The sequence below is a fragment of the Cheilinus undulatus genome, linkage group 16 (genome assembly GCF_018320785.1).
Source record: "Cheilinus undulatus linkage group 16, ASM1832078v1, whole genome shotgun sequence".
Taxonomy (NCBI): Eukaryota; Metazoa; Chordata; class Actinopteri; order Labriformes; family Labridae; genus Cheilinus; species Cheilinus undulatus.
In genome coordinates, this window is record NC_054880.1 from 14,250,400 (window position 1) to 14,262,693 (window position 12,294).

At 38.9% G+C, this 12,294-nt stretch overlaps 1 protein-coding gene across 2 annotated transcripts; it reads left to right on the top strand.

Moving 5' to 3' along the window:
- Nucleotides 1-731: 731 nt before the first annotated feature.
- Nucleotides 732-12,029, top strand: eva1bb (eva-1 homolog Bb (C. elegans)). 2 transcript variants are annotated; one of them, XM_041808388.1, is made up of 4 exons: nucleotides 732-800; nucleotides 873-1,161; nucleotides 6,867-7,018; nucleotides 9,293-12,029. In XM_041808388.1, the coding sequence occupies exons 3-4, from the start codon at nucleotides 6,952-6,954 to the stop codon at nucleotides 9,718-9,720; spliced, it is 495 nt and encodes a 164-aa protein (XP_041664322.1). In that variant the 5' UTR covers nucleotides 732-800; nucleotides 873-1,161; nucleotides 6,867-6,951; the 3' UTR covers nucleotides 9,721-12,029. The 2 variants fall into 2 exon arrangements, with proteins under 2 accessions (XP_041664322.1, XP_041664321.1); XM_041808387.1 differs by lacking the exon at nucleotides 732-800 and having other exon boundaries at nucleotides 883-1,161; nucleotides 6,943-7,018.
- Nucleotides 12,030-12,294: the final 265 nt, after the last annotated feature.

A 12,294-nucleotide genomic window follows, 5' to 3' on the forward strand; every position in this document is an offset into this window, starting at 1 on the left:
TTATTTCATCAGGGGCTTTTTTTGGCCAACAAAATAATGCCAACATTTACTCATATTTGACCATGAAAGCAGATCACAGTTTGTCCAAGAGGTCACATCTTCAGCCCTTTAATAAATATCTCTGAAATAACCTTTAAGTGTGCTAAATGCCAGCATCATTTAATAGATACCACAGGACAGATAAATATCTGCTACTGGTATCAGTTTATGCCCACATTATCTGCCTTTGGTTGATGTTTGTCAAAAGGGCCGATAAAAGACCAACCTCTGTGCGGCCAAACCACCAGGCTGTCTGCACCCACTCAAAGTATATTTAAAACTAAAATTCAGCATGGAAATATTTTTTTGACAATACATAAAAACATACTAAACACTGGTTAAGATGCAGTTAAATGGTGTAAGCAAAATTGGTGAAATATAACGGAAAAGAAGTATAAATGAACATTACAATAATAAAGACTTTACCCAGTCATAATAAAGGAGTAAATATGCTACATAACCTTTCACCTAACAACAGCACCTGCTGCTGCTGTGTTGGCTTACTAAACTTTGTTGGCTCTTTTCTCCTTTCTTAATGCTCAGATTAAAATACAAAGGGCTCAATTAATCCATGAGCCCTGGGGAGCAGCCCTGCGGCAGTGTGCCCACAGCAGTCGACAAGTTATTTCCTGTCCCACCCTCTTGGCTTAACAGTGAACAGAGCTTACTGTGGTGGGTTTGTGGCCGGCAGAGGAGAGATCACCTCCCTCTGGTCAGCAGTGAGGCTCAAATCTGCACAGAAGGGTTCATTTCTTTCGAAGGTATGTCCCTGTTGTTGCATTCAGGACTTTTATTTTGTAGTCAGATGCTGTGAGTGTCTCTTAATCTCTCAGGAACAGGAAACACCTCCTCTTCAGCTGGACCGCTCGAGGCTGGTCCTCCTCCTCCAGAGGATGACAGGGAGGAGATCATATGGGAAGCTGCTCCCTCTCCAGTCCAGCAGCTACATCAGCTCATTTGCGACAAGCTACAGCAGAGACTGAGTTTCAGACAACCTCACTTTACACCTCTGACAGAGCTATGGGATTTCATCCACTTTTTGCCTGACAAATCACGTCTAAATTTGGAATTAAACTTTTTGCTTTGCAGTGAAAAGTTTGTTTGGCTCTTATCCAAATCAAGGTGAGTGATGGTCTGACTACTGATGTATTGTCTTCTTTTATTCTCTTCTTCAAAAATGTATTGAATTTTTATGTTCATCAAGCTTTTTAATCACAAAATACAAAGGGTTTCTGTGAAGACACTGACAGTAAGACATTTATGTAAGCGTAGTCTTTTTTATTTTGAAAGTACACTGCAGTTGCTCCACTGTCAGGCAATAAACAAGGCAACAAAGTAGTTTATTAGTAGCCATGCACCATGTTTTTACAATGCCACAAACCATAAAACTCTTCAGAGGTGCAAGCAGCTGCAGCATGCTCAAAATCAACAACACATCTGATGCAAATTCAAAGAGAGAGCAGAGTTTGTTTCATGAGCTCTACAACTTTCATAGCTCTCCGTCTCATGCTCTGGAGGGAAGTATTTTTGACAGCACTCCTCTCAGAGACTGTAAACATGTAGTGAAAAGAGGGCTGCCTACTGTAAAATAACAAGTGTGGTTTTCAGTGGTTTCAGGTTTCATCTTTTGACTTAAATGGGATTATCTAAGCAGGAAATGTGGGAGGGTTGAATGGGAGTGCATTTTATGGGGTTACATAAACAGCTACAGCTGCCGGGCTTTGCATGTGTTTAGTTAAAGAACACAAGTTATTGGATTTGTCTGGAAATGTTAGGTGTTAAATGTGTCTGCCTCAGGACTGCGGCTACATAAAAACGGACATTTGTCTCCCTCTGGTATTGCTGTTCGGCTTCCAGCTCAGACAAACTCCACCACAACCCGTCTGTCATGAAGTCACGAGGGGCTCTGCATAAAAACACAAGTATAGTTTTATTTTGTGAGAGAAAATATAACAAAAAAAGTGAGTGTGCCCCTGAGATTACATCATCTAAAAACTTTTTAGTGTTGTTTGGACAATAAGCTGACAGCAGGACCACAGAAAGTCTCCAGCTTAATCCCTCTGCCTATAATTAAGTGCTAAGACTCTTATTTTCCCAAAGACATAAAAAATCCTTTGAAGCTGTTGGACGATTTCAGTCTGTGTCCCAATACAAGTGTGAAGACACCCTTTCTAATTTTACCACTACCCCTGATGCCTTTCTTCAAGTACCCTCTTGCTCCACAGTTAAACAGAGTAGTGGTGAAATATTCCCCTCATGATTTCAAGGCCCTGATATATCATCAAAAGATGCAATTTCTAATATGCTGTCTTCAGTTGTGGTTATTTCTCTTCATGGGCTTTTGGATTCCTTTGAGGGATGTCAGCAGCAACTTAGAAGAATGCAAGACCGTCAAGCATAAATTGAGAAATTACGATGTAATGTCAGCTAGTTAGCAATTAACACACAAAAGGGGTAACCCTACCTAGTTTGTTAAAAACAATGATGACACAATGTTTAAGTTTTATTAATGGAGAAACTACACATCTTTTGTCAGTTGAGCAGCCATCTTGCCGATTATTCACCAGGAAGAAGGGTTGCATCTATCAGCGTATCTGTTAAATCTCTGTTTAAAGGACTTCTGACAAGAAGTGGGATACCCTATCCCTAAATGTGAACATGCAAGACAAAGGGTAAAAGCTAATAGTCAGAGCAAGGGCTGTATAGGTTGTTTGCAACCACGTGATCCTGAATGCCTGATGAGGGGCAGGAAGTGGGGGGCAGCCATTAGAAATGAATGGGAACAGAGGAAAGTTAGTACTTTAAAGCTCTAAAAGGAAGGGCCCCCATAGCCGAGCAGCTTCACCCAAGCCTCACATCAATAAGTCCAACGCCAAGTGTCAGACGGAGTGGTGTAAAGCAGTGGTTCTCAACTGGTCTAACCTCAGGACCCACCATTCTCTCTTACGACAAATGGTGACCCAAATTTCCCCCCAAAAATTCAAAAATTCATATTAAGGTAATTTAGTAAGCCGCAGTTCTGAGCATGATTGGACAAAAATACATGATATGAAAAATAAAGGGACAAAACTGACCTTTTCCCATCATTATGTGTTTATTTTTGCCAATTTTGCAGAGATCTTGAGAAATAACATAATTATCATAAGAAAAATAGCTTTATTCATTGCAAGAAAACAAGACGAAGTAATTGAAATACTGACCAAACATTTAAATGTACCCAATTTCACAGTAAAACAGGGTAAAATAAAAGGTATCGATGCACATCCACTAAGGACTTCAGGACTTTAAGATATGTATTTTTGGGCTTTATCATGCCTTTATTCTATAGAGAAGGACAGTGGATAGAGCTGGAAACAGGAGAGAGAGTGGGAGAATCAACAAAGGGCCACAGGCCGGATTTGAACCCAAAACTTTAATAATTAATAGAAAATAAGAAATCCAGAAATAATCCGCTCATGAAATATAGTGTTTTAAAACCTAACATGTTGTCAGATTTGTTTTGAGAACTACTTATCTACTCCTATATACTTACAGTGGCTTCTCTTAAGACTAGAAAGAATGGCTTGATTTGCTCTGAACTTTAACTTCATTATTGTAAATTGGTTTTAAATGAGTTATGAGTCAGATTTTGCTGCCTGTGACAGTGCTTTACTAGCCGATAAACCCTTCAAAGCAATGCTAATCTGGGCTCCCTGTTGCTGGATTTAGCTTTCTGTTTTGTTCAGACATGAGAGGGTTAACAATGTTCTCATTTCAGGTTCATAAAGTGTCTATAAATAACCAAAACAGCATCAAAAGCCTAAAGATACCAAACTGATAAGAAGTCTGATAAGTGGGCATGTTGAACTACTGGGTGTAAAGATTAGTCTGTAATTGAAACAAACACTGTTTTCTTTAGACCAACTGAACCAAAAACTTAATTAGTCACTTATGCTGTTAAGGTCTGGGGGCTGCAAATTGAGGGTGCAGATGGAGTCGTGCTTCTTGTGTCTGTGACTTAAATGTCAAACAGAAGGCATCACTGGTTCAGATCCACTGGTTCCCATGAGTCAGTGAACCCTGAGTCAGCCTCTACCAGTGTAATTACCCCTCTAAAAAAACAAAAATTAAAGCCTCTGAGAGTATTCAGGGTCTGCCAAGAGTCACCAGGATAAAGATCAGGGTGGGAGAGAGACTCAAGCCCCCAATGGCAGCGATTTAAGCAGGGCATGATTTTGTTCTCCCTGGAGAAAAGGCACCAGAAAGGAAACATTCAGCTCCCACGCACATTGTTGTTGTAATGACAGGGAATGTGAGGGGGTGGAAATATCAGTCATCATGTTTACATCAAGCTTTACTGTAACCGTGGGACCATTTGTGACGGGGTTCATGCTAAATCCCCCATTTTAGCCTTGTGTAACCCTCCGTTTGTAAGGTAATCTCTTAAAGGGCCACCTAAAAAAGCTTTCAGTGCAGTTCTTTGCTCTTCTTTTAATAAAGAAATATTTTCCAGTTCTGATAAAACTATTATAGCTGCAGCCACACCATTCTCAAGCCTAAGTTTACAGGTTTGCAGCAGAGTCACCTAACCGTGTGTGGAGCTATTTCCTCATTCTCCCTAAGTGATGCTAAATGGTCCATTCATTCATTCCGACTGGGCACAAACATTTCAGATTGGAGCTTTGTGAGATGGATCTGCCTAATGACTGACATGGAATCTGGCTAACCATCAGCTTTATAAGGTTATGTGTTTAGTCCAGAATGAAATATCTCAACAAGCCTTGAACAAACTTTTGTTTTTTACTTTTGTCCATATAGTTTATCTCACATAGGGAGCATACATATAACAACTAGGCTTCCAGCATACCCCAAAATCAGAAATTGTATATCCCTGATGATATATCGCAAGATTTTTTTCTTAACAAAGCAAATAGATCTCACTAAGGCGTGCAGGCTGGCTTCTGTTTGACTTCCACCTCCAACTACCTCAAGGAAAGGATGTTGATGTGCCAACATTTTCATTACTGTTAACAAATCCGATGAAAAGGCAAAAACCTGGAAGCCTTACAGGCTCCTTTAACTCTGGTTTTCAGTGCCTATATACAAATTCAACGCATTGTCATAGGAAAACTAACAGATTTATCTCTAGATAGTGGCAAAAATAAGTCAGAATCTCTAGAAAACAGCCACAAATTAGTTATTGAATGACAACTGACACAATAAAATGTATGAATGGCAGCGTGCCTGCTGAAAAACAGCAATGTACTTGTGATTTATTGTGGTAGTGTTTGCACCTTTATTCAACCTGAAGAGCCCATTAAATAAATTAATACATATCTAAGAGAGAGGTGAAGTCTTCTAAAAAGTTCCTAAAAACTAGACACTCTTGTCAGCTTCAATCATGGCATGCAAAAAGGTCATTATTACACCTGCCAAGCATCTATTGTCATTTTGACTGTTGTTGCAGGAAGTCTACAGTCATACATCATACTCTTCTATTTTACTCTAACTGTGAGGGGGATTACACAGGGCTGAATCAATCAGTGCTGTGCCAGGTGTATGTGGCTGAGTCAATCAGGGCTGGGCCAGGTGTGTGTGGCTGATCAGCACTGAGTGAGACCAGGTGTGGAGAGCTTATATATGCTCTGGGGTTGCAGCTCTCAGTGCAGACTCATTATCTCACCTTCAGAGGTACTGAGAGCATCTCCTTGGGATTTTTCCTGTGTCTTTCTATGTGAAGTCTCTCAAGCACTGTTGACTCTTTTCTCAGAGCTTTTTTCATTTAAATTACTAGTTACCACAGAGGTAGTGGTTGATGCTGGAGGTATAACCAGCTTTTCTTTGTTTCTCTCTTGAACCCCAGTCTGGGCATCTTTGAGTTTCTTCTGAAGACAGTTGTCTCACTCTCCCTACAAGTCAAAGTTTCTTTTCAGCTGCACGGCGGCAGTGGTTCAGTTTCTCTTTTCTACTATTAATTAGAGCGGGAGTTATTAGTTGGGCTTATCATTTTGCTTTGGTATTCTCCCCTTTCCCTTTTATCGCTTGCGATTTAGTGGTTATCCTTCTAGGATAACTTTTTGAAACCTACGGTCTGCATCTGTGTCCCACTGCCCCTCCCCCCTGACAGAAACAGGATATCTCACGTCTGTCTGTGCATTAGGTCATGTCATTCACATTAAACTCGTGGTTTTTTTTAATGTTAAATCTTGTTTTCTGAGGGGACCCCGGCAGCTGTTTCACCAACATCCTCAATAAGTGTAATTATTTGCAGCTGTGGCAGATCCTCCATCGCATTATGGGACAGCAGTGTCCTTCAACAGAAAAGCCAGTACTTTTCCTCAGTTACTGCATGTTAACTTCTTGACTACTTTTTTTCTTCACCCAAACCCTCTGAGACAGTTATCACAGGAAATGCTCAGAATAAATCAAAACAAGAATACACCAACTACTAATAAATGTTTCAGCTGAACTTTCTCCCACAGGAAACGTCTAAGCAAACATGTGACTGTCACTGTTTCTGTGGGAAAATAAGAAACCCGTTTGCTCGAAGCCGGAAAAGATGATGTCATAAATATAAACATCCCTATCAGACACACAGAGGGGCCCAGATTGCCGTCCTGACTGCAGGCTGGGGTGTAAAACACTTACGAGGAACACAATGTCCTTGTCTCTTGACCTCTGACACCAGTTTAGATCAGAGGAATGATGGGAGGGTGCGGACGCTTTCTGTAGGACTTGAAGCATCTCTGAATGAGCTCAGACTTTCCTTGTGGGTTTATGAGAGACATCACTTACATATATTAGGTTACAACATTGACTCATGTGTGTTTTTCCTTTTCTTTTCTTAGTAATGGTCATAGGTGAACAGTCCAGGAGTTTGGTGTGTAAAAGAAGAGCTTGAAATGTTTGGTTTTTAATACACAGTGAACAAGGATGGAGCCAATAAAAAAAGACATGGAGCTGCTCAGTAACAGTATGGCCACATACGCTCACATCAAAGGTAATGTATGAATGTAACTGCCAGACTTTATCAATGTAAAAAAAAAATTAAAACTGGAAATATGTTGCTGCAAATTATGGCACATCCCTCTGAGCTTTAGCCAGTGTAGCTAAATTAGCTACTTAGATAACATGGATACATAGCATACGTAGCTAAACTAACTTAGCTATGTAGATAACATAGATCTGTAGCTTTGTGCTTGTAACTTTAGCTTTAGCTATGTTAGCCAAGTATCACCATTATCTACATAGCATGCAGCTAATGTCGCTACGTAAGGTAGGCTTGCTGTGCTATATTTTAATGGAAGAAAAGCTTTTTGTCAGACTCACTCCCTTTCATTAAAAGTTTTGTAATGAGGCTTTGTAGGTCAGGTTTAAAACTTTTTTTTATCCTTACTGTTACATTAACCCGTACCCTAACTCTAAACAGCAGTTTAATTGATTTTATTTCAGAGTTTTGGCCCTGGCTACTGCCATCACAGAGGCGTATAAACTGATATTTTAGAAGCCTTTAACAGGACTATTATTTGGTTTGGGAATTTTAATAGTTACACATTTTGCATCAATGCAATAAAGGCTTGACAGTTTTTCAGAGATTATCCCTCTTAGGTTGAAAATTTGAAAGAGACTGTGTTATTCTTTAAACTCTCAAGTTTTTTATCATTCTTTTTTGGGGCCTTTTGTCTGTATTTAGATGGGCTAGCTGAAGAGAGACAGGAAACAGGGGGAAGAGAGGGGGGAAGACATGGGCCAAACAGCACCGGGAACTGGGAATCAATCATGAAATTTGTGCACTGAGGGCTATAGCCTCTGTATACGGGCGCCTGCTCTTCCTACTGAACTAAACCAACGTTTCTGAACACATCAAATGAAAAGATAAATGTCTATTAAAGAAAGCTTTAAAGGTATTGATAGTCAGATTTCTCTTTCTTTTCTCTTGCTGTTAGAGAGTGAGGTTTGTGTTATTCTTAGCTGGGATAACTTTCTAGAGGCTTTTACTCCAAATTTGAAATACACTTAAGACATTAGTGTCAGGAAACAGAGATAACACTTTCCCAGGCCTGTTATGAAGCAATTTTCCAACATATTATGCTTTGACAATATGTTGGCTGTTACTGTTTCTCCTGTGTGCATGCATAGGAGTATCAAGACATTCCTTTAAGAGTAAAAACACTGAAATCTTGGGTCCATACTGCTGCAGATCCAAACAGAAGACTTTTGTTTTGTGCTTTAAGAATTCCTCTCACTGTCTAGTCTGAATCATTTCCAGGGACTTCGGTGTCCTGTTTTCTTTGGCTCACATCCCTGCAGTACTCGGACAGAGAATCTGCTCACATAGTTCAGTACAGTACAGTTTCTTCAAAAAAGTAGGCAGGAGAATAACAACGGAGGTGACAGATTCTGTTTCGGGTCAAGCATTACACCCACAAATCTTTAACTTTCTGTGGTGAAAGAGGGATCTAGAACCTTTATATAAGTTAGATATGAAAACAGATGCAAAACTAGTCCATTTCATGTGAAAGCCTGAACCAAAAGCCAATATTTAAGGTATATAAGTTTTATATAGGAAAACAAAGAATAGATGAAGATAAAAAAATGCCTATGTGAATAATATACTTTTTGTTTCTTTTATCATTAACTGATACATCAGCAGTATCTAACTGGAGTAGTTTTTGGAGATTGCTGCTAGTTTGACTAAGATTGTTTATTTTTTCTAGTGTTTTCAACATGGGAGGGTCAAGCCCTTCCAGGGGTCACAGGACAAATGTGAGAGGTCATGAGATGACAAATGTGAAAAGAAACGAGTAAAACAAAACAATCAAAGGTTTTTAAATATACAAATATAAGATGTTTAGAGGGGAAATGCCTCTTTGACAGGAGAAAAAAAAACAACTCAGAGATCTGAAATGTAACAAAATGTACCAAACTCTGTTTGAAAGCCAAAAGGTCCATGGTGGGTGACCCTGTTTGTATAATTACATTATTTCAGAAGTAAGAAAAAACCAAAGCTTGTATATAATGGAGGGGAATTCACTATCTCCCTATGAAATGTAATGACGTTGAGTATCAAACTAGTATAAAATTGAAATTCCGCACAAAGCAGAAGTAAACTAAAGTTTGTTGATGGGGCAGAAAAAACGAACACCAGTATAAAAACACAGGAGGTAAATGTGCAAGAGTTTAGTAAAAAAAATGATACAATACTTATTGAATTTGCTCTCTACTTTTTTTTACTTACCACTGATGTGCTTTTCTTTGTTCCCCACACTCACAGCCAATCCTGAGAGCTTTGCCCTCTACTTCATGATGGGCGTCTGTTTCGGCCTCCTCATGGCTCTCTGCCTCCTGGTGACCGGCATCGCCTGCAGGACTCGTCGCCCCCACAGGCCACCACCTTCCCCTGAGAGGAGACAGCTGAAAGAGTCCAGTGAGGAGGATGAAGAAGATGAGGAGGACAGTATGGTGGAGGAAGTTAGGGAGGAGGCAGAGATCCCCAAAGTGACAGTGGGGCCCCTGAGTGAGCGCAGCAGCCAGTCTAACGGGACTCTGAGGAGTGTGAACGTGTTTGCGTCGGCTGAGGAGCTGGAGAAGGCTCGGCGACTGGAGGAGAGGGAGAGAATCGTCAGGGAGATCTGGAGGAACGGACAGCCGGATATCCTGGTCACAGGGACTGGGACTATTGGACGAGTCCATTACCACTAACAGATACTTTGACTGAGAACAATGAAATCAAACTACAGACCACAGAATACAAAAGGCAAGACGCACAGTGCACAATGATGGAAAGATTTTTACCACAATTTGTATGATGGACCAAAGTGTTAGACATTAAAAAAAGGAATTGTTTTGACATTGGTATGTTGAGTGTTTAAAGACACAAAATAATGTAAGTCCTCTTTACCCTTCGCTCAACCTAAAGAAAACCACAACTACAGCAAGCCTTTAGAGAGAAAGACATTATGAGAAGAATCTGGTACAAATCACAAAATACTGATTAAATTTTCAAACATTACAGGGACATCACTGACATCTTTACTGAAGCCCATCCTGCCACTTAAAAAAAAGAAAAAAGATGAAAGTAAAGCAATAAAAAAGGACAAATCCTAATTAAAAGTACAACGAAAAAAGTAAAAAAAACAATATTGGATAAACAACTCAAAATGATATGATATACTAAGTCCTAATTATAAGATAAAAAAGTTGTAATTGTGAGATAAAAACTCAGAATTATGACATAGAAAGTTATAATTATGAGATCAAATAAATTCCAAATTATGGGAGAAAAACTTATTGTTATTAGATACATGTTCCTCATAGTCAGGGATGGAAAGTAACCAGCCTAATTACATTTACCCAGATAACTGTAATTGCGTTTTCTGTAGTACACTTTGAAATCAATATTTCACTTCTACTCAGTAAGTTTTAACCAGAGTAACTGTACTTTCACTTGAGTACCATACTCTTGTTTTTTTCCATCTCTGTTGACAACACTGCATTTCAAATCTGGGGGGATGCGTGGGCAGAGTTCCTCATTATGCCCCTGGTCAGGGTGTTTAAGTGAGTTTTATATGTTTTTGGTTTTGTCAAGTTATTGCCTGTTCTACAGTGATCACTGCTGGGGTTCTTTTGGTCCTTTTTCAAGAGGAATGTTGCTGTTTTTGTTCGCAAACACATCTGCACCATGAGTGAAGTTATCCACCAAGTTAAAATTCCCATATGCGACTTTAAGTATTCCTAAAAAGGTATTCCTATGACGCAAAGTGCATATACTTTTCTGCTTTGTTCTTGCCGGAGGAGACCCACCCACCACAGATTTTCAAGAGTTACTGCAGCTCTGTCATACTGTGAAATATTCAACACTTTGAAAGTGTATTTTAACAATATGTTGTGTTGACTGATATCAACACTTCAAAGTGGTGAGTTTTGCTCTATTTGACTTAAATTAACATTGTCATTATTTCTGTGTATTTCACTTTACTATAGAGGTGTAACTTTACCTGAACAACCTGGTTGAAGATTTATTTACTTGTTGTTCTTCCCAATAAGGAAAGGTTATATTTTACTGTACAGCTCTCCAATACCTAATCGATACTCTGTACTTAAAGTAAATTTTAAAATATTTTTACTTGAGCAAAATTAAAGACAAATCTTTTTACTTGTACTTCAATACATTTTTACCAGAATAACTGTACTTTATCTTGGATAGAGTAGTTGTGTAGTTTTGACTTGTTTATCTTATAATTTCAACATTTTTACCTTTTTGTCTTTTACTCTACTATTTTTTCATTTTTAAGTGGCGGAGATGGGCTTCCATACTTCTTAGACTAAGGAAGAAATGTAAACACAATACCAACAAAAAGACTCTAACAGTGAAGAAAAAGCTTCATAAACTAAATTAACATTTTTTCACAAAATAAAAAGATCAATGTGTCTGTAGTCATTCATTGCAAGTAAATTCATATTATCTTAATAACTGAATAAACTTCTGGTCCCTACAGTCAGGGTTGCCAGGTCCACAGTTTTCCCGTGGAACTGGGCTACTTTCAACGTACTTCAACGTACGATTTTTTGTCCGTGGGATGAGCAGACCCATTTTTTATGTCTTGTGTATGAGTATTTAATTTCTGTAGCAGAACAAACTACTCTATTCACACTCAAGTACAACTAAAACAACGAGCAGAGAGGCAGGAAAACATGGAACATGGCACACAGACATACATGCCACCCACAGAGAAGCAGAATGTCTGCAGGCTATCAAGCAATATGCAGCATGGCAGAGATTTTACTGTATTATTTTGAATTTTAGCATTGGGCTTGGTTTTGGGCTAGTTTTTATCGGCCATTGGGCTGGTTTTGTCACACAGACCTGGCAACCCTGCCAACAGCGTTGGATTAAAAGCGTGTGATGACGCCCATGATTTTTTATATGCATCACAATTGGATTCATCTGTAATAGACTGAATCTTTTCATTGTTAATAAATGAAAGTTTAACCACTTTTTAAATCAAAAACGTCACATGTTTATTACATTTGGTTGTTTGTGTAAAAAAGGGACTGTTTCATGTTCTGCTGAGTAAAACCATGGTGATGTCTGTGTGGTATGTGCGTAGCCCACTCACTATTTACAGGAGCAGAAGTGTCAAGTAACTACACAAGTACAAATACTTCATTACCTTACTTAAATAGAAATTTTGGGTATCTATACTTTACTGGAGTAATTATTTTTCAGCCTACTTTTTACTTCTACTCCTTACATTTTCAAGCAAATATCTGTAC